We start from the raw sequence: 25,007 nt of genomic DNA, 5'->3' as shown, positions 1-25,007 counted from the left end.
CAATACTGGAAAAGTCTTGACAGCAATATACACAGTTGGACATGCCATATTTACCATGAAGGTGCTGTACACAACTCAAGGCAGCATGTCTGCAAAACAAGTGCATTTGAGGCAAAATGTAGTTTTCAGGTTAGCTCAGAAGGCATTGATCTCCCAGCTCCTAGCAAGTAAAAATCTTCATGGTGCACATTCATGTGGGTCATACAAGAAACAAGGGGAACTCAAATAGGCTAAATACTATGCCACCATAACAGTCTCCTTATTAAAATTATAATTGCAACTATCTTTTTTCTAGTTTTAATTTTAAGAAAAGTAGCTTATAATTACTATTGTATTTATTTTAATTCATTATTGTATGTGTCATGAAGTAGTAAAAATCTGTAACAAAGTTATGAGGATTCAGGAGTTTAAAATAATGTAAATTAATTTAATCATTTGATTTTCTTGCATTTAGAAATTTGAGAATTATTTTTTAAAAACTTTTTTGAAGTAACCTTTAGCCATGGTTTATAGCTCTGACAGAGTTGATTTTTTATTTTACACACTTAATTGTTGTAACATCTACCTTCTTTATCTTTTAGGTGGATAGCATATGACATTCCTATGATATGCACAAATTAAATAATCTCAGTCATAAAAGACTAACTTTTTTTTAAAGCTGGCATTGAATTGGAATTGAAATCAGGCTCAGGCATGTCTTTCACCTTTTAATCATGGTTTTGACAAGGTACAAGGAATACAAAAGGATTTTTTATAATCTATGTCATAACCTGTGCCTTCCCAGAATGTATACCATAGATCTTTTGATGTTCCTTGCTGCTCAGAAATAATTCTCTGCTTTGAGGTGAAGTGGCAGGCTACTGACACTTCCAGAAACAGTTTATCTTACAAGAAGAAGCCAATAGTTCTTTTATGTGATAAACAAGAGATATTTGTTAGCAAGGCACAAATCTGGTTATACCACAGGTCACTTACAATTATTGTAATTAAGGGGTGCATGGAAATAACAAAAATGTATATGTAGGTCTAACATGTTTCTCTGAAACTATTTATCAAAAGGTCCTCTGAGTTTTCTCCTTAACCTGTATGATGTTTTATGATGGGATGTCTCTACCTTCCCAGTTATGTCTGTGACCGCTTGAAAATTCTGATCCTCTATTTTATAAGTAGAAAAGAATCTTATGTGATTTTTTTGGACTGAATCTGAGAAGGAATGGGTCACATAATTATCAAGTTCACAAAAGTGAAAAACTTTACAGTCTACCTCCTGTGGGAGATGAACAAGACACTGGTCCTGGTGTAAAGACTCAAAATATTCTGGAGCAGCTTCTTAAGACTGCAGATCAAGAAAACCAAATCTGGTGTGTGGCTCTCAGTTTTAAAGCACAGTGTCACTAAGAGATAAAATGAGGGGAAACAAAAGCTTTTTTATTACTAAGGTACGACCTTTAGTTCCTTGAGGTTTTGCAATAGGATGTTTGTGTTACAATAATCAAATCTATATCTAACACTAATGGCCACTATTGTTGAAACTAAGACATAACAATAACCTTTCAAATCAGCATGAAGTAAGAAAAACATAGTATGATTAAATCTTATTAGTTCATTGGCCAAGAAACCAATGGAGTACCTACTTAACTGCATTTATTACGCAAACAGGATGAGTAACTCTTCAGAATACATTTACCCTGGGTGGCATGATAATGCACTGAAGGAACATTTTAGACATGTCTGTATCAGAAGATGGAGTGTGTTTTGATAAATACCTTGTATGAAGGAGTCAAAGACATCTTTTGACTGAGCACACAATGCACATAGTTGTTACAGTGGTTACATTTATAGGCATGTTCCTCAATTACACTGGAAAGATGAAAAGTGAGCAAGATATAATTCAAATCTTCAAGGGGCTATAACACCCTTCCCACATAAAGGATAAGAACAGAAGAAATCTGTGAAATTAGTATTTGACTGTGTTATTCTGTAGTGTGATTTAGGAAGGTTTTTCTCAAAACTTAACAATCATGGTACTGGTAGAAAATAAAGATTCATCCATGGTTTCTGCATTCATACATAATGTGTCACCCTTAAGAAAATAGTGACTGAGCCACCCAAAAAGTTTTACTTTCATTTTTTAAGAAAGCACTGCATCATGTACAATATTGGCACTACACAATAAAAATTAAATATTTTTCACTAGTTTAAAATGAGTTTCCAAATAATTATATGTATTATCATCATCATCATATTTCAGTATTTTAAAATGAGTTTACCAGTAATTTATAGGAATCCTGGAAAAACTAAGAAAAAATAAATTCCTTAGTAAAAATGAATTGTAGGTGCTGTCAATCATTTTTGGATAGCTTGAAAGGCACAAGATGACTGTTTGTTTTAAAACTGCACATCATTAATTTATAACTGAGGTCATACAGAACCCTTAAAATATATAGATTCATTTGTAAGATGGCAGACCATTGTGAGGTGTGAAGGTTAATGAAAAGGTGGAATGGCATTTAATTTGCTTAATTAACTGGTATAGGCAAGAGATGTTCTTAAAGCTACCCAGAAAGCATTACAAGATCAATACAAAAGCAAAATTTGGTGTATCAGACTAGGAGTTGACCTTGTTTGCAGAACAGGAGGGTACTGTCTAAAGGATTAGTGTTGGCTGCAACTCACAAATGATAGTGAAAGTATAGTGGTTTTCCCATGTAATTAACCTATTTATCCAATTTAAAAATTAACTGGGGTTGCACCCCAGGTACACCCAGTGTGGAATTTACATGTTCCATACAGCAGGCCCATCGCCAGAAATATTTGGGTCCCAGACAACTGGGTACATGTGGGCCCCTCTGCCTTTCCCCGGGTCCCCACATGCCAAAACCTTCAAATACGTATACAAAATGATCGAAATGTAGTTTATCCGACAGCGACAATGCTGCATTTATGAATACCATACTTGATGAGTTAAGTCTTCTCGCACATCAAAGTTTGACTGCGAGAAGGAAAGCCAGTGCTAACAGAAGCTCGTAGCGGAATTGAAACAATACATTAATGAGATAGGCCTATGTATTATCTAACGTGTAATGGCACAATTATACCAATGCAATGAATAGGAGTAACATCTGAACATTTTAATATATACTAACGTTAGGGTTATCTACATGGTGTACAATCAGTATGGAAACTTGCTGTATCAAACGTCAAAGTTTTCAAAAAATCCGGGTGATACAGAATCTTTAGTGATACACACAAAACCAACGCACACTCGTCACTTCTTTAAAAGTAACAATAAACACCCAAGCGAATGAATTATCAAAGTACGGAGATGGACTTCTGCTACACCATACACGTCAACATCCACGATAGTGCACAAGAATATCGCTGTTGTGAGACAGAACAGCACCTGTGTGTGTGTGAAACGGAAGTATTCAATTACAGAGGCGAAGTCAATCCATTATCCACGTACCCTGTACAACAAACATACTAATCAACGTCAAGCTCAAGGACGTTGGTGTCAGCTCTCCTTTGTCTTTGAGAAGCGTGCCTCTGCCGGCTCCCTTTGACAAGCGTGCTTGACACGACACGAGCATGATATCTACTTGCGTGGAGCGCGTGGCTATTAAAACACTCACTTGTATTGTTGTAAGCTAAATGATTTAACTTTTCTATTACATGTAACTTGAATAATTGTCCGAATATATATCTACGCGCACAACATCAGCATAAAAAAAAAATGAAACGTGAAGGGGCCCCCTTCCGTTAGGGCCCCAGACCAGAGTCCCGTTTGTCCCCCCCTGGCAGCGGGCCTGCATACAGTGTTCACATGTGTTTCTTCTGAGTGTTCTGGTTTACTCCCACAGTCCTAAAATGTGTAAGTTAGGTGAATTGGTCTTGTTAAAACGGTCCATATGTATTCATCCTATGATCAACTGGTACCTTGTCTGGGAATTGTTCCTGTCTTGTATCCTACGATTGTTGGGACAGGCTCCAGTTTCCCCTCAACCTTATCCTGGATAAGTGAGTTAGGAAAACAGAAAGACTTATGAATGGGTCTCAGTGTTTTACAATAAATTATACATGAGTAAATAAATACTCTTCATGACAGATCACTGCAAAAACAGACCCTCTTACAAATGCAAAGTGTAGATGTCTTTAGTTTTTAACATATGAAATTTATTTTCCTGTACATTCTAATTCAGTAGTAATGTTCAGATGGGAAAGCATAATACAGTTTTTCAGGCTCTTACAAAACCGATTGCATCGCCAAATAAACACAAAAAAAAATCAAAGTAATGTTTTACCTGAGATAGAAACAACTGCAGTATTATCTGTTTCAGTATAAAAATGCAAGCATAGGAACTCTTTTTTAAGATGCGCAGTTTACTGTGGTAGATTAATTTATTGGCACTAATACAGTGAACTATATAATTGAGTAGCTGGGTCAGTGAGAGTGGCTGAATTAAAAGTACACTTACAAGACAAAAAAGGTTATTCATGTTATGTGATTTTTAGCTCTGATGAAAGGAGGCTGATTTGCAGCTGTACACTTGAGGCTGCAAGAGTCTATAGAGTTCTTCTAAACCAGCAAGGGAGGGGGTAATGAGTTTGCATAAGGTGAAACAATCAGAGGTGTTTGTGTTTTAACTTAATCGCTTAATCAGAAGGAGTTAAAATTATTTTATTCATAGATATTAGTAGAAGTCCAGCTCAACATTATATTTAACATGTTTCCTTTTATGTCAAAACTTAATACTAAACTGGATTGGACTACATAATAGTTGTTCATTAAATGCCAAATAAATGTTTTTCTTTGCTTCTGTGGATACTAAGAGGAGGACAAGGGGATGGATGGCAAGTTGGCTTAAATGTTTTTATTAACTGTATATAAAAACATAAATTTGCTTGTATATTACATTTCCACTGATTTAAGGTGACCTTGTTTGGAGAATAGGAGGGTGGTATTTAATGGATTAGTGCTGGTTACAATTCACAAATAATAGTTAATCATTTCTTTTAATTGTGTTGATTTTATAGATAACACTACAATCAGTCTGGTCTATCTCAACACCTCTTCCATGCTGAGTTTGAAGATCTATGTGATCAGAGAACCCAATATGAAGTATTCCCTCATACACAGTGTATTGAGACATCAAAAGGTTAACAAAGGCTCAACTTCAATGTTTTAGACCAGCATTAATAATTTTTGTCAAGCTTGCAAAACGGTGTTTGACAGTTCCTCAAACAGAAAATTTAGTTTTTTACAATCTATATATATAATTCACTAAGGCAAGACAACCATGGAAAGCATGCCGGAAGAGGCGTGGATTCACTAAGCTGCCGACAAGTGAGACACCTATGGCGCACGCAGGAAAGAGCCACGCCCACCAACTCCAAGACCATTGGAAACGACTACAACTCGCAGGGCCACGCCCATCAGCTCGGACGCGACGACACAGAAAAAATGGCGTCATTTATATTAGTCTTTCATAGAGACCACATGCAGTGCAGGTCAGGTTAATGTCATGTGCATGTCATGCACCTCTGAGCTACGTTGACTGTTCATAGAGGCATGTTTCTCACAGAGGTGAATCGCCATATGCAGCGTGTGAAACGGTTTGCGAGGGGTATCCCATGGGATCCTTAAAACAATCCTTTACAACTGAGGTTGAAGCACAATGAAGTAGGCAGTCTTTAAAAAAAGAGTTTTCGGTTACAACGCACGCCTGCGTGCACCATAGCAAACTGTTTTACACGCTACATGCAGCAATTCACTTCAGTGACAAACATGCGTCTTCTTAGATGCTCCTGCACTTTGTTCACACCCCCTTCCCACCTTGCTACTACCGTGATCGGGTGTCTTGGTGGATTATATATAGAAAGGCAGCCAAAACCGCACAGAGCAATGAAAAGTTTAGAGTTCCATCTTTTCATTCTCATTCTGTTGTATCCTCAAACCCACCCATTTTAGACAACCGTGTCTTTCCAGAAGTGTTTAGCATTCAATAAATAGTTATGCATGACACTGAGCATGTGTCGACCCGGCGTGGGTAAGCTGTTGAACCCTATTCGGGCTGCAAACTAAGTCCCACTAAGTGCGACTCCTACGCTCCCACTGGTTGCGTCCCAACCCTTTGTACACACCCCCCTCCCACCTCGCTACTACCGTGGTCGGGTGTCTTGGTGGAATATATATAGAATAGCAGCCAAAACCGCACAGAGCAATGAAAAGTCTACGTCAGTCACAGGTACATCTGGACTGTGTAAAGACGGCGACTCAAGTGACGAGTTGGAGGTGGGCACATGAGCAGGCAGTGCATACTGAACGAGAAATCAGCAGACTAGCATGATGGATGGAGCTGAATGGACGTCATTCTCCTTTCCTCCCGTTCCACACTCCTCGCCGTGCACCCCCATCCCTCCGTCTGGCAGTTTTCAGTCACTTCAGACGATTGTGTGTTGGTTCATTCCGTGCATTGTTACAATGTTGCTTTTCTTGCTGATTTATTACATTACCGATTTTTCAAATGTTAATTTTCTCCCTCTGCTTAAAAATCATTAAAAAACGGCCTGATTATGTGGCGTATAGTACAGCATTACAGGTTCCAGAGAACTTGCACGGTATTTTCAACTACATCTTCCAAAGGCAGATTCTAGCAGCACATATCTCAGTTCCAAATGAGTACTACTTCTCCAGTAAACATTTCTCATTATAGTTCATGTTTTTCCAATGAAAAAACAGATGCATTTCATTTGATTAATTTTTGTGCTAATTATTTCCTAATTAAAACAGGTAAAGCACCTTTGGAATGGCAGACAGGTATGGTGGTCCCCATATCTAAGAAAAACTACAGAGGGACCACATTCCTCAACCTCACAGGAAAGGCATATGCAAAGGTGCTGGAGAGAAGAATCCATCTGATGATAGAGGCAAAGATATAGGTGGAACAATGTAATTTCTGTCCCGTCTGTGGAACAGCAGACCAACTCTTATCCCTGGCACAGCTGCTGGAGGGTGTATGGAAGAATGATTACCCAGCCTAGATGTATTTTGTATATTTGGAAAAAGATAGTATCCATTGGCATGTGTTGCGGGAGGTGCTACATGAATGGGGATAATAGGGCCACTCTTGCTTGCTATTTGTTCCCTATATGAAAGCCATGAGAGCTGTGTCTGAATACTTGGCGTTAAGTCAGATTCATTGACTGTGGGTGTCAGACCCAATCAAGACTGTGTATTGTCACCAATCCTGTTTGCAGTATTCATGGAGAGGATATCAAAGGACAGCTGGGGATGTAAGGGTGTCCAGTTGGGTAGGCTCAGAGTATCACTGTTCCTTTATGTTGCCTTCTTTTCCTCATCCGACTGTGACTATTGCCACATACTCAAGCAATTTCACTGCCGAGTATGAAGCAGCTAGGATAACAATCGGCTCCTTTAAGTCAGAGGTCATTTATGCCTAATATGCATACCAACATTAGTTTTTAGTTTTCTGAGCACTGATACAATCTTTTTAGCCTTTATGGAACTTCCCTAAAGAACACCGTTAACAACTATCTGGCTGACACTGATGACAAGCAGACAATAGTGCTAAAGTGTGTGTCAATAGTACAGGAAAACTATTACCAATCAATTATCACAGGGCAAATACATAAGGAAATGCCATATTATGCTTCTATGTATACTGTGATCTAGAAACAAAGCATTAAAGGCATAAAACAGAAAATTTCAATGTTGTACTGTGCTAAATAAACTTTTATAAATCAGTAATTGTACAAATTTTGTACGTTCATTAATGAAATATGATTGTTCATTGACTTCATTTACCCCTGTTACAATATTTCAATGCAATCAATTGTTATTAAATTTTCAGATTTAATAAAGGGACATAAAATTACTGATAATTTTATTTCAAAGTGGACATGCAGCATAAGGAAAAATTGTGCTGTAGTTTCAAAACATATATTATATATTTTAAAGATATAACTTAAGGTACAGAATAGCAGAAAGACAATGTTTTTCTAACACTCAAAAACAAAAAAAGAATGTGACGGGACAACATTATATAGTCAGCATCCTTCTAAAGAAACTACCTAGCTAGCTGTCAAATGTAACTTATTTTAAGAGATATTACATGCAGCTGATACTTCATTTACTTTGAATTCAAAGTGGATGAAACTGATCAATTTGTTGATAATTCAGATTTATTCCTAATACTTGCTAGTCCAATTGGTAGAAATGCATTTACAGAGACTGCTCCTATTCTCTGTCATTTCTTTCTTGTGTTTATGTCAATTCTCAGAGAAATAATGAAAATAATTTAAGTTTAACAAAAAAAAAAAAAAAACATTTGCAGCACTCATAACTGCTGGATTTGGCATTGAAAGAAGGCAGCATACGGAAAATGGTAAATAACGCTTGATGTCTAATATGGAGATGGTCCTTAGCCATCTGATTTGACTATGTGTTGTAATTTTTATTGTCAAAATTTTATTTTAATAGAAAAATTCCAAACTTAAATTATTTTTTATTATTTACATTAGATGTCTCCACCCTGGTTCTAGTTGACTCTGGTTGGAACCTAACTGCAATATGACCTTACTGCAGGAACTACTTCAAACATCAAAATTCAATAAAATGGTAAATTTGATAAAAAAAAAAAAAAAAGAATAAATAAAACATTCTGTTTGGGTTATTTCTGTCCTGAAAATGTAGTTTAACCCTTTAAGCAATAAGGAATTTTGGCATTATTGTGTCTAAATGACACACCGAAAAATATTACTTAGTTATTTTAATAAAGGAGCTGAAAACATAAGTACAGCACTTAAAATTGAAAAAAACAAACAGTTCTTTAAATTAATAAGAACTAAACGAAAATCAGGATTTTACAGTACATATTTTATGATACACAAACACTGTAATACATTTTTTTGTGTTTCTCAATTTGCTATAATTGTAGCAAGTTCAGATACAATTTCCCAATGCATTGCAAAATTAAACTGCTTGGCACAAGCCCCCTGTTTGGAAACATATGCATGTACATAAAAACACTTTATATCACTCTGAAGTAAACATGGGCGATATGGCCTAAAATCAATATCACGATAAATTGAGCAGTTAACCTCGATAACGATAAATGGACGATAACCACCCCAAGTGCCAAAAAAACAAACTTTTTTTTTTCCATTTGATGGGGCTGTGGCAGGCAGCATAGTTCCTCCAGTTATTTTGATAATATTATTCCCCCTAGACCTATTCATTGCAATTATATTATTACCACTTTAAAGGACTGTAAAATGTCACTGAAAATAAATGAAGACAATAGTAGTAAGTACTTTTAGTGGTTAAGATTTATTAACTGAACAAAATAAAAAGTGTAGGATACAATATGTAACCATGCTCTCTAAAAAATGTGTATCCCTTGTAAACAAAATAGTTTAATAATAAATATGTTTCACATTGGCTATTCACAAAGTAAACAATGATTGTGCAAATGTAATGCCATCATGGACAAAGGCCTATCTCTGCTAAGGCCTTGAGGTAGCATATCTATCCAAATCTTCACACCCAACATCACCCCAATTCATGGTCTAATTCTCAAATAAAGCAAGCAAAATAAAGTAAGAATTAAATAAGACCTCTCAGACCATATTTACAAAATTAAAAGGGTTGGCACAGTAATAAAACATTTTAAAAATCATGTATTTTGCTACATTTCACAGCACAACATGATCAACACTGGCTCACAATAAGTCTTCTGTAAAAACTTTCTGGATACACTGCTGCTCAGCAGTCTTAAGTATTTTTATGCCTATATAAACATTATTCAAACATTAATACTTTCAATTTTGAATATGACACACAGAATTAAAGTCACTTTAAAACACACCAGATGTCACCACCCAAATATATTAAGATGTACACACTTACCGACTGCCAGGTGCAGCCTGTGCCCAAAACATTGCACCCATGTCCATTTATTGAGCTTGACAGCTTTCACAATATTTGGGCCGTTGTCAGTTGTTATAGCAACAAGGTCCTCTTCACTGATGTCCCATGCAGACAGCATCGCTCTCAACCCTGTCCAACCATCTCCCCGTGTGATCAGATGGAAAATAGGCCGTCTCGAGCACTCTGGACGCAGCTCCCATTTGTTGTCGATGTAATGAACTGTGAGACTAATATACGGCTCCATTGTGCGGCTGGACCAGAGATCGGATGTGGCTGCAACGCTTAACGTATCTCAATTCAGCAGTAACCTTTTTCCTCTCTGTGCTGTACATGCTGGGAATGATAGTTTTGAAAAATATTTTCGTGATGGGAGTTAGTATCTCTTGTCAATTATTTTCATGAAGTGTCTGAACCCGTTGCGTTCCACTGTAGCAATAGGAGCCATGTCTTTTGCTATGTGGTAGCCTATAGCATTTGTGATTTCTTGCCATCTTTTTGAAGTTCGCTCATATAGTTGAGTACTAGCAAATGCTTCGGTTATTGACCGCTGCCTGGTGGAGGAAGACGTTTTTGCTGGTCCTCCTAATCTCTTCTCGCTTTGAGCTTTTTTTATGTCTTCGAATTGAATCACATGGTTGTGCTGCAGGTGGTGGAAGAGGTTGGTTGTGTTACCTTGACTTGACGCAACAGTCTTTTTGCAGAGTTTACATTTAACAATTTTTTGATCAATATCATCCTTGTTGAATCCAAAATGTTGCCAAACGATTGATGATGCATTTTTTTTGTTAACAAGCGTCTCCTCTTCCTCCTCCACCAGCTCTACCTTCGTCGCTGCTGCTTCAACATTTAAATCGTCCTCCATTTGTTCACCCGTGTCTCGTCTTGTTACAGGTAGTAGAGTCATGTGACTCCACCCCGTCAAGTCTGTAACGTAGCACAGCGTCTTAAAGGGACATGAACATCACCAACCAGCACATGCCTTTTCTTTTTTTTTAAAATACCGAATTTACCGACATGGGCAAAATGACGTCGATGAGAGTCATAAATTTCGGTAACGATAAATTTTTGATATATCGCCCAGCCCTACTCTGAAGCTTTAACATTCTGTGTATATATGTATGTGTAATTATGTACTCATCCAAACCTTTACTTTAAAAAGTATTATTTCATGCTAGTCCTTGGACCAATTTCTTTTTACCACTAGCTCAGAAGAAGCTTACAATTTGTACACTAGATTAGGGTTTTTTTTGCTGCAATTCAACTATTTTCTCCCCACAAAGGTCTATTTATTAATTTTTGTTGCTGTTGCTTTTTTCAACTAATTACATACATATATTTTCACACCAGCTTCTTCCAGTGTTAGGTTACTGGGGTGGGGGATAATGCTTTTGCTGGTAGCCATGGGCACAAGGTAGGTAACAGGCAGCCCTGAGCACAGATCTAATCATACAGATACATACACCTAAACCACTGTTTCTCAGCTGCTTTTGAGTTGCAGGAGGCTGTCACTGGCTTGCAAGTATATGAGACTTGTACACGGTATAATCCGCTCCACATGTTTCCCTAGTGACGTCACTGAAAGGATCGAAACAGCATTGCAAGACATTTTATCCCATTTCTAGCACTATTTCCTTCAATCTCCCTGATCCCCATCCTCTACTCAATTTTTCCCTTTTGTAATCAAGCTTGTTTCTCTCTTTCCCAGGGAGTAGTGGCATGGACTGGAGAACCAGGGATGAAGCAAGCGCAATTAGAAATGGGATAAAAAACAAAATACTTCATGGCACTGTTTACCCCTTTGGAGAGGATGCAGGGAGATTATACCATGAACAAGTCAGCAACTGAAACAATTTTTCCACCCATATGCTTGTGACACAGCGATGCAATACAGTGACATTTGATCGGATCTTCACCTGAAAGTTTGAGAAGCACAAGTACAGGATAACAATTACTAACAATAGAATTACCAAAGCCTACGAAAAAACTCATAAAGCCATCCGACTTAAATCCCTTCCTACCTCTCCGTCAGCGTCTTTTGTCTTGTAAATGTGTCAATAAGCAGCAACCAGCCTGCTATCCTATTCCCCCAACCCCAAAACGCCTCACAAACTTTTCTCAGCTCAAGTCTGTTTACCTGCGTGTCAGTTGCTTAGAGTAGTATTGAGTAAACACTATAGCATTATGTGGAACACATGTTTCATATGTGTCCCGTATCTACAACAATCTATGTAAACACATCATTAAAACAGAAACATTTTTCATGTCTTAGTAATAATTGACAAAATGTAGACATGAAGCGTATAATATGTGAAGCCTGAAGTCCAAATATCAAATTAACACTTTCACAAAAGGTACAAGTATAACAAAACAAGTACAGTGGAACCTCGGGTCATGAACGTCTCTGAAAACGTGCAAATCGTGTTACAACCAAAAAGTTCGCCAAACTTTTGCATCTGCTCATGACCACAGACTCGGGTGACGAACAAGCCAGTTTCCCTTCCGGTTCATACACGCCGATGATTTCCGCATGTGTTCAGTCTCTCCCTGTGCATTCGCTGTGAACTCTTTGTGCTCTATTTCGTTTCCCTTCAGGATCGTACCTGCCGGTGATTTACACACGTGTTCAGTCTCTCCCTGTACAGGACATTGTTCTCGGTCAGACGTGCATCGGGCAGAGGGACTTTGTGGTATAGCGGGTCCGCAGCTCACGTCAAGAGGCCAGTTTTAAGAAAATAATCGCTGCGCTTTCAGCTTAGCGAGGGGGCGTGGTGGTTGATTGCTACAGCTGCCACACCCTCTTCATAAATAGAAGCACAAGGCGGCTAAAGGGAGAAAAAAGAAAAGAAAGACGGAGGTTGTGGAGTAAGGAAGTAAGCAGGAAGCAGTGTGGAAAGAGCCGGTGTAAGCTAGGGAGCGAGCACATGCTCGCAGGCAGGCAGGTGGACAGTGAGCCCAAGCAGGGGTGTTTTGGCTGACACTTGGTGGGGCAGAAGGAAGCGGTCGCTCCAGCTGAGCGATCAAGGAGCTGGAGTGACCAGAAGGAGGACGACTGGCCACGTAAGGTCGAGAAGGCAGTTAAAGAATGCGCTGGGCTTGTTTTTAAAGAGACTGCTTCGAGCATTGTTTTAACCTCACTGTATTTAATAAAGACTTTTTTCTATTGGATTTTAACCTCCACTTCATTTCTGTTTTTATGGGATTTATTTATTGAAGTATTCTGAAAGCACTGCACTTTAATTTGGACACTGCTTTTGATTGTTGCTTTGTTGATTTTAATAAATGCACTTGGCACTTTTTGCACCATCCGTTTGCTCCATTGTAGAGTCTCACTGTCGTGCTCATCGGTAACATTACCGACAGTGACAGGTTTAAGGGCTCCCGGAAGCGAGATGGGAGCATGCAGCGAACCTGCATCGTCACAGACTTTACCTCAAAACTGTAATCTCCTCTCCACCCAGTTCCTCCTTACTTCGTTCATGCCAGAACTTGACTCATGCAAGGTTAGTTTTCTTGGTTTTTTATGGTTAGTTTTTGTATAAATTATGGATTTTTCAAATGTCCATTTTTTTCCCTGTGCTTAAAACTCAAAATTAAAAAAAGTGTTTACAGAGAGCAGTTCGTAAGGCTATATCGTGAACTCTTGCAATGTTAGTTTTCTCTGTTCAAGGTTTTCTCAGCGTTATTCGATGTTTACTATTACACTGTGCATTCTATGGTATAATTAACTATTTTTGTACTTAAAAATCTTTAAAAAATATATATATTTACATATAGCTTGTACGGTCCGGAATGGATTAATTGTATTTACATACAATCCTATGGGGATTATTACTTCGGGCCATGACCAAATCGGGTTGCGACCAGAGTTTTGGAAGGAATTACGGTCGTGACTTGAGGTTCCACTGTACACTTTTATTCAAGAATATAACTGCAGAAAAAGAACCCACGATAGGTTGTGGCATGAACACGTCTTTAATACGACCGCTTTGATGGCGCAGTGGTAAGAACTTCTGACTGGTAATTAAAAGGTCACGAGTTCGACCCCAGACGACTCAGTTTTGAGAAGTGAGCTGCTCTTATTCTTACTATTTTAGAATAAAAAAATAAATTTAATTTGAGTCTGTAATAGCTGGTGTAAATTTATGGTACTTGTAAAGGTCAGCTTTGTGTTTTGTTTTTTTAATTCAGTTTTATTCTCCCAGTCACATTCACACTCCCCCCGATATGGCACTGCTGTTTTCACATAAAGACGTTCTATAACAGAGGTGAACTCAGATGATGACGAGGGTTCTACATCGGAGAAAGAATGCATGTCACACTTTTGCTGTCGCTGTACTTTGTATATGTACACGGTAAGCTCTGCAGTCTACTTGTGGCTTTACACTGTAGGAAGATATGCAAATAAATCAAGGTAAATAGGTAAATAACATTCGATCTGGCTTTTATATATAAAGTACAGCGATGGCAGCTTCCACCTACAGCTATAGAATCTTCAGTATGCGAGCAACTCTCCACACTAGTGTTTAGATATAGAGGATGTATGTGCCCAAAAAAGAAGTCTGACTGCATTCTTGTACCATTGCTTGAGAAATGAAGTATCAGCATGCACTTTTCGTGGCATAACACATGTATTTTTTGAGCATACCTGTGTTGATCAAACACAGGAAGCTCTGCAGTCTACTTGTGACTTAACGCTGTAGGAAATAAGTAAATAAATTAAGGTAAATAACATTCGATCTGGCTTTTATATACAAAGTACAGCGAGGGCAAAAGTGTGACATGCATTCTTTCTCTGATGTAGAATCTTTGTCATCATCCTTGTACCTTTTGTGAGAGTGTTTATTTGTTTTTTGGACTTCAGGATTCACACATCATACACTTCATGTCTACATTTTGTCATTTATTACTAAATTATGAAAAACATTTCTGTTTTAACATATATCGTTGTAAAACAGACACATGAAATGCATGTGTTCCAAATAACAATCTATTATTTCCCAATACATCTCTAGGTACCTGACTCCCAGATAATCGAGGCATGAGCTAGGAGAATTTTGTGCCCATTCTGTGGTGGTGGGGGGATGGAATAGTAGGCTGCTTGTCTTGATGTGCACATTTACAAGACAAAAGACGCTAACAAAGACGTGCGAAGGGATTTAAGGTGGGCTGGGTTTACAAATTTTTTTGTAGGCTTTGGTAATTCTAGTGCTAAGAAATGCTGAAAGTGAAAAATGTGGTCCTCTAGGAAATTAGTAAGAAACCCTCATGTGAGCTGAGAACGTGTTGGCTTGCTTTGCATCTCATTATTTTTTGGCTGCTAGTAGAAGTATTCTGAATCTTGAAAAGCAATTAAAGTTCAGGAAACATGAGTAACTGGCTACTAATTAAGGAAGTGGCTGAAATGAAAACTTGCAGCCACTATGGCTCCCAGGACCTTCATTTAACACTCCTGGTGTAAAGTGGGATCAACATTAATATTTAATATATACATATATAAGATACAGTGGGAAATGTTTTCTATTATGATGAAGCAGATTTACCATTGAGGTATACCTTCAGTATTAGGTAAAAACTATTTATACATTTTCTTCTTTCCCACATAGTTAATATTTTCCATAAACAAAATAAGTAATTTATAGAAACAACAATGATTTTTAGTCATTAACATTTTATGTCAAAACCCTTACCTGCTGTTGCACCCCAGGATGTGAAACTGCCATTGGTCCTGGTTGCTTCTGCAAGAATGCCTGGGGATTCTGAACAGACGCCGACTGTAGCTGCTGAGGACCACCCATCTATAAAATTCACATTATACGCATGTATATTGAACTCTGTTGTTTGTTGAATTAATATTTATAAAAATATGTATTTTGACTTCAAGTTTTTTAAATACTTACACTTCTCTGCTGCTCTATCTTTTGCTGCTGGACTTGTTTGTGATTGGTGATGACTTGTCGGATGCCATTAACAAAACCGCTTTGGTCATTTGGGATTAGACCCATAAAGATTTTCTTTTTAGATGAGTACAGCAGCATTAGAACTCGCACCTCACAGGGTGCAGTGTGAGGAAAATGCACACAGCCTGCCTGCAAATAAAGCAAGGGAGTATTAACCTTTGGTGAAGAAAAACAGTCAACTGCAGTACTGCTTTCAGAGAGGGAGAAAGTTGTGCTCACAACAGCCCTTGTGTAGCTAACACTTTTGTAAAACTAATACACACTAAATCATCAATGCTCCTATTTATTTTACAGGCAATATTCCATGTCTCTCTCTGGTCCATATGAAGTGCCTAGGTTCTCAAGCAGCTTCAAAATATCTGAATTAATACAACACTCTGCTGGAAGGGTTCCACCTTGAACCAATTCAATTCAGTTTATTTTGTATAGCAAACAAAACCTCACTAAATGCAGGCACAAAAAGTTGCGACAAGTTCTCAGGGATAATGCAAATACAAACTCTACTAAATACATAAGTTAGAAAGGGCACAAAGTAGTTTTAACCTGATTCATATAAACTGCAAATATAGTACCTTCAGATTTTGGGCAAATTATAGTATCTCAATGAAATACTAAGAGAATTTATGTTCAGCTTTAATATATTTCACTTATCTATATCACTGTTATTTCAAAAACAAAAGATTTTAAACTGGTGAATTGTTTTAAAGAAACACTGGGGGTTATTAAAAAGTTTTAAGAGTAACAAAACAAGTTTACTTATTCAACACAATCCTAGTGAACACTAATACTCTTTCTGTAACAATAACAAAGCTTGTTCCACTCCACTCAGATAAAACATATTATCTGGCCTGTACAAGCCACTCATCTATAGCTAAAGTGATTATTTGATATTTTTGGCACAGAGCTACCCACACAGGTAGCCTTTCCAATCAGTCAAAAGGCAATAAATACAATGTGAGAGGGGTAGTGTCATGAAGAAAAGGAGTGACGTTCAAAATGTTTCCTAATTGACCTCTGAAAATAAGAAAGCAAATTAGTATGAAACACTTCCAAATTGTCTACCAGTCCAAATCAGTTAGCAAGAGATTCTCCATAGAACACTGAATGATTTGATTTTTTATTTCAGGAATCAACATTCTGGGCACCTAACATGGACAGATTTTGCTTATATGTTTAACTGTTCATGAAGAATGTATTGAATTGACTCATATGAGGGTTAATTCTTATCTAATGTTTGACATTTAAATACAGCAACACTCCTGATCTTGTAGTTTATAACATACATGTTGAATTGGCTCTGAAACAAGAAACATCAAATATACAGAGTGAAATGTGTGTTTGTCTAGTGTCTGCATATCCACAACTTTGAACCATTTGTTCAGGGGAACACCATAAGCTATGTTTTGTTTTGAAATTTAGCTGGTGCCCCAACTCCAGGCTGTACTGGGTACCCATGCTATACACTATAAACCACAAACAGTAAATATTTCTAATTCACTGTTTTAGTTTGAAGGTGCTAACTTTAACCGCTTACAAACCCAACACCAAAGAATACCCAATTGGGCTCCAATTCAAACCTTAATGGTCACACCATCTACTATGCATTTCAGATATTTCTATGTTACTGCTATTGGAAATCCTTTGTATTCCTTTGATGCAAGCACTTTCTTATATGTCTATTTTCCATTCTCAGCCATTACATATCACAAGGATGTCAAACTCCAGGCCCATTGCTATACTTTTATAACATTAGTGTTTTAACTCAATGACAAAGTTGTATATTTAGACACACAGAAAGCTGCCACTTGGCTCACTTTTTAGAGCTAAACAGGTGTCATGGCTGGTTACTCTTCCATTGTACTGACAAGTCTGTACTGTCGTGATTTTGAAAAAAGATTTTGGGGTTTGAGACTTGTATGTCCTTGTTTTGCTGATGTCAGATAAATTCATGAAACTAAGTTATTTCTGACTGAAACAAATTTAGGCTGTGACGATTCTGGAATACATAGTTATTGTACTGCCAGAGGACTTGGCTGCTTACTCTGCCACACACTGCTATTTAGAAAAATTCTTTTCTCATTTCATAGAATGTACAACATGAAACATTAATATGCAATGCAAAATAAAAACAATGAAACAAGAAGAGAGAAAGACAACGGTAAACAGAGAAAACATTTTTTCTGTTTTTCACCTGTAATCATCTACATGATGAGCATTTTGTCAAAATCACATATAGAGACAAAAGCTACATCTGTTACTTGTTGTGGCGATGACAGAAATACACAATACAGCCAATTACCATTATCAAATACATGTTGTGAATGGTTGTCCAGTGCACTTACAGTAAAAGATTCAAAATCTATAAAACACCAACATTTATTAAGTTCAACAAGTCTTGTGACTGAATGCTTTGCTCTGCAAATATTGATTTTGATAAAGTAGTCAACAGTTTTGTGCAAATATTTTGACATTTTTAATTGTGTTGAATATTTCTGTGCGCATGATAGGATTTTAGATTGGTAAGAAACACATACTGCATAAGTAAAATTCATATTTATAATTACACTTCAAGAGTTATGAATGACTAATTAGTAAAATGTAAACAAGAAAACATTTAAAATACATAAAATGTACATCTCATCTTCCTATCTGCTTTTCCTGGTGAGTGTTGCTAAAACTGTAGTACAGTTAATGGTTAATAAATTATGACAGTTGTCATTATAATCACACAATGATGCTGACTTAAAACACAGAATATCTGAAAAATAATGTATATGACACAAAACAAATGTAGAATCCATGCATTAACTTAAAGTTCTGACCAACATCCGTTTTCTCCTCGTATTATATTCCAAAAGTTAAAAAAAATCTAACACTAAACACTTTACAATATTTTAATAAACGGATCTATAAATAAAACACCACTTTATAAACTGGTTATCAATTTCTTTATTTACTTAAAAGTAATGCCTACTAATTCAGTGTAAGCAGATAGGACAATTATTGATCTTTAAATGATAATGTACAGTTCAATCCAATCGTAATAATGTAATGATGATGGATTTTAGGTATTTACTGCAGTTATTTCACAGTTAAGTACAAACACTAAACTAGTCTGCGATTTGGACTGGTTTTTGATGATTGCATGATTAGAATTCCAGTCAATTAACTGTTAAATAAAGGTAAATTGCTTTACTATAGCAGTGGTTCTTAAAGTTAGAACTGCTGACTTTATATGGCTGCAAGTTTTTGTTCCTAATAGTTTCAAAACACTGAATGATGAAAGTCTGCAACTACTTCAGGGTCAGCCCCACTAACGTGTAAATAATGGGAGAATGAAAACTGTAAAAACTAAGCAAAAAAAAAATTAATAAAGAAATGCCTGGTACAGTCTAACAAAAAAAAAAATACCAGACATAGTTTAATTATTTCTGCATTTAACCCAAAACATAAAAACTAGGAAATGCATAAGAGCTTGCTTCATTAGTTTAGGAATTGAATTAAAAAACAGGACTAGTTTGGAACAAAATCTGCAGCTACATGGGGTCCCCAGAACTGAGCATGAGAACCAATGGACCAGAAGTGAATCATGCATTGCATTTGAAATCTAACATTGTTAGTTTACAGTCTTCCTTTTTAGGCCTGTTAAAATTAGTGCTCGGTTTTGGTATAATAATAGGGCCCTAATAAATTCTACGTATAGAGCCCCATGACCTGTAAATCTGCCACTAATTCCAACCCACACTGGGCATACATCGTGTTATTTGTTGGCCATCAATAAAATTGACGTATTCAAATGATGACACTTGTTATGTTATGGTCTTAACATAAACATGCTATTCAGATTAAAATAGTGTGTTAATTTCTAATATTCTAAAATGTTTACAGCAATCTCAATATTTAAGAGTTTCCAATGTACTACTTTCAAAAATACTACTAAGGAACCTAACTCTTTTCCCATGTGAAAAATCAAACATTTTCAGATTTGCATTTAAACAATTTGCATCTTTGCTTCCATGTTATCAGGCTATTTATTGTGCTGTATTCATTCTTTCAGAAGAACTTGTCATTGAAGGGCAAAAATAAAATGACATGGAAGCTCCAAAGTAATAATACTGACATCAAAGAATATCTTACTGTAATAGAAGAAAATAAACATTTTTTTTTCCTTTTCATACAGTACTGGTTACTTGATAACTTGCAGCTATTTAACACACTTTGCAACTGCATACACTGTAAGAAGCTGTGTGTATAATTGCCCCAGTTGGCTGAGTTAGGCAGAGTCTCAAAAGTGGGGAAGGGACACTGTCCAATGAAGACTTACATTAAAGTTTCACATACATGCCTGCTTGCACATTATATCATTTTTGTTTTATGTCAAGATAATTTGGATTCAACCTCTTAACATGGACAACAGAAAGCATCTGCGGTAGAGAGGGGTCTAGGGGCACAGATTTACAAATCTCATATTTTAGCGTAACATGAAATATGTGTGCGAGCGCAAAAGTTGTGAGCAAGCAAAACACCACAGGTTTGAACGTAAGAAGCCAAACCCAGGTTACACTGGTCAAACATGCTAAAAGGGACTCACACAAACTGAAAACCAACAAAAGTACTGAACACAGTACTCTGAGCAGCTCTCATTTACATACCTGTCAACACTTTGGTCATCCTGCTCTAGTCTGATTGTTACAGTGTTATTTACATTGTAAGGCTTTAAAGGATGACATTATTACAAAACTTTGTTTTAAACACTGTTTCATACATTTTTTTACCCATTACATATTTAGCATGTTGCTATGACAGACGTCTGTCCCACTTCAATGCTGAATAATATTATCTCATCAATAACAGTATTAAGAGTCCCTGCTAAAGTCATTACATATCCAATGTGGGTTCATGGGAGGAACATCACAAAGCCCAGAAGAATTGAGTGCAAGGTCGGACATAGCCTTGTACAGGGCACCGTCCCATGGTCCTGCATTCATGAATATACCCACACAGGGGCAATACAGGATTACCAATTAACCTATTTTGGAATGAAAAAGAGAAGAAATTAGAACCCCAAACAGATTCAAGGAAGATAAGCAAAATCCACACAGACAACATCTGAACAGATATTGAAGCTAACACGCAGAATCTGTGAGGCATATTATTATTATTATTGTGAGGCATATTAATATTGCCGCAAGCAATATTACTTAATTGTGCACAAATAAAATTAGCCAATGAGACTTTTTAAAAGAAAATAGGGATATTTAACTGTGATCCCCATTTGTTATGATACTTGACTCAGCTGTAATGTTATGATCATTTTAAGTGGTTAGCAGAGCACAATGTAGGATAGGGAAAAAGCACTGGGTGGAATAAAGTGCCGGTTTAATGATAAGAAATGACATTTCCACCCCAAGTTGCATGAAATAATTCCAGAGACAATACAAAATATTTACCTTTCATGGAAATGAGTGCAAACGTGTAACATGCTTTGTAAATGCACATTATATAGACACTGACTGTTTTAATGTGCCACTTAGGCCAGAGGTAGAACACAGTGACATGCACAGATCTACTGCTATGTCTATTGCTAAAATTTTCTCTTATATACAAGAAACAGTTAGATAAACATTAATAAAATATAAATAATGTGATGTTCACGTCTTAATTATGGTGTACGTACAACTTTGCAAGAGTTAGGGAAGCCTAATTTCGCTAACACTCTAACCCACAGGTGTCAAACTTCAGGCCTGGAGGGCCGCAATGGCTGCAGGTTTTCATTCTAACCATCTTCTTCATTAGTGACCAGTTTTTGCTGCCAATTAACTTCTTTTGCTTTAGCTTTAATTAACTTGACTCAGGCCCCTTAGTTGTCTCTTTTTTTAATTAGCAGCCAAAAAATAATTAGACACAAAACGAGCTGCTACATGACCAGCTCACCTGTGCCTGTCACACAATATATGAAAATAAAGAAGAGTGAAGGTCTCAGTATGGTTGATCTCTCAGGTCGCCAAAACATTTTGACGGACAGAAAATCAACAGTTTTGGAAATGTCTGCTGTGGCAGAATGAGAGCAGCAACAGACCACAAAATTAAATAACGGGCTTAATTAATTAATAGCAAGAATCAGCTTCTCATTAATAGATTGGTTGGAGTGAAATTGGTTGGAATTTGAAATCCCAGTTTAGCTGCTCATGTGCTGGCTCGTTTCAAGTCTCATTTCTGTTTGGCTGCCATTTCTTGAAGAAACAAATCAATTCAGAGGACTGAATCCTTAAAAACAGGGCTATTAAAATGAAGGGAAAGGGAGTTAATTAAAAGCAAAAACTGGTTAATGATTAGGAAAAGGGTCAGAATGAAAACCTGCAGCCACTGTGGCACTCCAGGCCTGGAGTTTGACACCCCTGCTCTAACCTAATCGACATGGTGGGAAAATGATTTGTTGCATATGAGTGCTTCTAACTGTCCGTGCATGCATTTAAAAGTTATTGGACAGGCTATGTGTTAATGTGAACTGCATACATAGTCACCTTCTGTCTCATTGCTTCAATAAAGCACAAAGTCATGTCACTACTTACACGTTTATTTTATAAGTCACGAAAAGCAATTCAGCATGAGACACAGTATTATATAAACTACAGATCAGAATTCAACCCTGGACAAGGAGCCTTCCCTTCACCAGACACATACATGCACGCATTCACAAGGGGCCAGTTTAAAGTCACCTGTCAGATTAACCAGCTGTATAATGAAGCCACAGTTGGCCTTTTATTTATACTGACACCCACCTGTTCTAAATGTGAGTGTTTTGACATAAACAAATTGAACAAGAAATTACTTAGGCCTAAATAAATTAAACAGTTTGCATTCGCTTTCATTTTAACATTGATCACAGTATTGCAGCACTGTGTAAAAGTAAAACTGAGTCCACTGTACTAGGACTCAGTTGTGTGTTGATTCTATAGCACAACTTACTGACCTGAAATTATGACTGCTAGTAGCACATGTTTCAGGGATAAAAAGAATTTTCCATCACCCATGCAAAGGCAATTATTTGCTGTGTTTCCCCAAAACAAGATTGTCCACAATATAGTTCTTAAGCAAGAAATGCAACTATGCAACAAACTAAACTGTTGTCTGTTTGCTTACTGTTTAAAAGGATTTTTTCTTTGTTATTTTATTTCTTTTACGCATAATATTATGCTGTACCCACCTGAACTGATCAAAAAATTTTATTTATGACCTGATCATGCCCGAATATTAAGACACAAAGCATTGCATCACAGGACACAAACACTCAAATAGCATCAGTTACAATGTTGAAGACTAATATTATAAAACAGATTAGAAACAGCAACATATATATCACTATTTTTTATTATTATCATTCATTAAACGGTGTGCTCTGCAAAAAAAAGGATTTTAAGCGATCCCACACCCGCAGTTTTTCCCAGACTTGGCCTATCTTTTGTTCCACAATATAAAGGGCTACTGTCAAGGGACATGCTGCATCAAAGGTTTAGACAACAACTCTAATACAGATGTGTGGTTTAAACAAATCTGTAGCTTTATGCATTTGCATTTTGTAATTAGCAATTTTGTAAAGTCTATAATTGTACTTTAACTGTAAACTTGTTACAGTGCTCTGAGCCTGCAGTCAATGAAGAAAGCTATACAAAAATAAACTAAACTAATTCGATCTGTTGCACAAGCAAGAAAATTGTTTTATTTGGGTGGCACAGAAAAACGCTGTGAATGTTTAATCAAATTTATTAATACCACAAGAATTATTTTGAAAAAATCAGCAGGACTGGTATCTGCTCTTTTGGGCAAGGAGGAAAAGGATGAGCACTGCCAGAGCCTTACAAAATGACCTCCAGCAGGCCACTGGTGTGAATGTTTCTGACCCAACAATCGGAAACAGACTTCATGAAGGTGGACTGAAGGCCTGACGTCCTCCAGTGGGCCCTGTGCTCATTGCCCGGCACCGTGCAGCTCAATTGGCATTTGCCATTGAATACCAGAATTGGCAAGTCCAACAATGGCGCCCTGTTCTTTTCACAGATGAGAGTAGGTTCACCCTGAGCACATGTGATGGACGTGAAAGGGTCTGGAGAAGCTGTGGAGAACGTTATGCAGCCTGTAACATCGTTAACCATCATTTGGTGGTGGGTCAGTGATGGTCTGGGGAGGCATATCCATGGAGGGTTGCACAGATCTCTACAGGCTAGACAACAGCACCTTGACTGCCATTTGGTTTTGGGATGAAATCCTTGGACCCATTGTCAGACCCTATGCTGGTGCAGTGAGTCCTGGGTTTCTCCTAGTGCACGACAATGCCTAGCCTCATGTGGCGAGAGTATGCAGGCAGTTCCTGGAGGATGAAGGAATTGATACCATTGACTGGCCCCCACGCTCGTCTGACCTAAATCCAATAGAACACTTCTAGGACATTATGTTTTGGTCCATCCGATCCCACAAGATTGCACCTCAGACTGTCCAGGAGCTCATTGATACCCTGGTCCTGGTCTGGGAGGAGATTCCCCAAGACACCATCCGTCATCTCATTAGGAGCATGCCCCGATGTTGTCAGGCATGTATACAAGCATGTGGGGGCCATACAAACTACTGAGTATGATTTTGAGTTGCTGCAATGAAGTTTTGGCAAAATGGATTAGCCTACCACATCATTTGTTCAAAGTGTTCCCTTAATTTTTTTGAACAGTCTTTGTTTGGTCCCTCCTATCGCTCGCTATCCAAACTGCGATGGGCTTGCTTCAGTACTCAGCTGCCGAGCTTCTCTGACTCCGCTTTCACCGGTCCGAGCCTCCGCTGACCGACCTATATCTCCACCCAGACATCGTATTCCTCTCCTGTAGGAGATACATCCATCGCGGGTCCCGCCAGAGTATCCAAGCTGACAGATCAAAAATAATAAACTCCATCTGGTCCAGTTCTCGACATCCTCGACGTAATTTAGGCAGAGTTGCTGACCACAGTGCGTTAGCCAGCCTAGCCCAGTCAGCTAAATCCATTGCTAAATGCGATAACACCATTGTTAACTTAGATCTGCTGAACATCCACTCCCTCACGAGCAAGGGGCCTCT

At 37.5% G+C, this 25,007-nt stretch overlaps 1 protein-coding gene across 2 annotated transcripts in view; it reads right to left on the bottom strand.

The window, feature by feature from the left end:
* med25 (mediator complex subunit 25) overlaps positions 1–25,007 on the bottom strand; it is a 242,575-nt gene that overhangs the window by 60,568 nt on the left and 157,000 nt on the right. For both annotated transcript variants that reach the window (XM_039774147.1, XM_039774149.1), the window contains exons 16-17: positions 15,847–16,035; positions 15,637–15,744 (exon numbers count right to left, since the gene is read on the bottom strand). In XM_039774147.1, the coding sequence (XP_039630081.1) occupies positions 15,637–15,744; positions 15,847–16,035 (297 nt within the window). The remainder of the gene's footprint in view (positions 1–15,636; positions 15,745–15,846; positions 16,036–25,007) is intronic.

Source organism: Polypterus senegalus, chromosome 13 (genome assembly GCF_016835505.1).
Source record: "Polypterus senegalus isolate Bchr_013 chromosome 13, ASM1683550v1, whole genome shotgun sequence".
NCBI lineage: Eukaryota > Metazoa > Chordata > Cladistia > Polypteriformes > Polypteridae > Polypterus > Polypterus senegalus.
The sequence above is the reverse complement of the archived record's forward strand: the minus strand, read 5'-3'. Positions and strand labels throughout refer to the sequence as shown.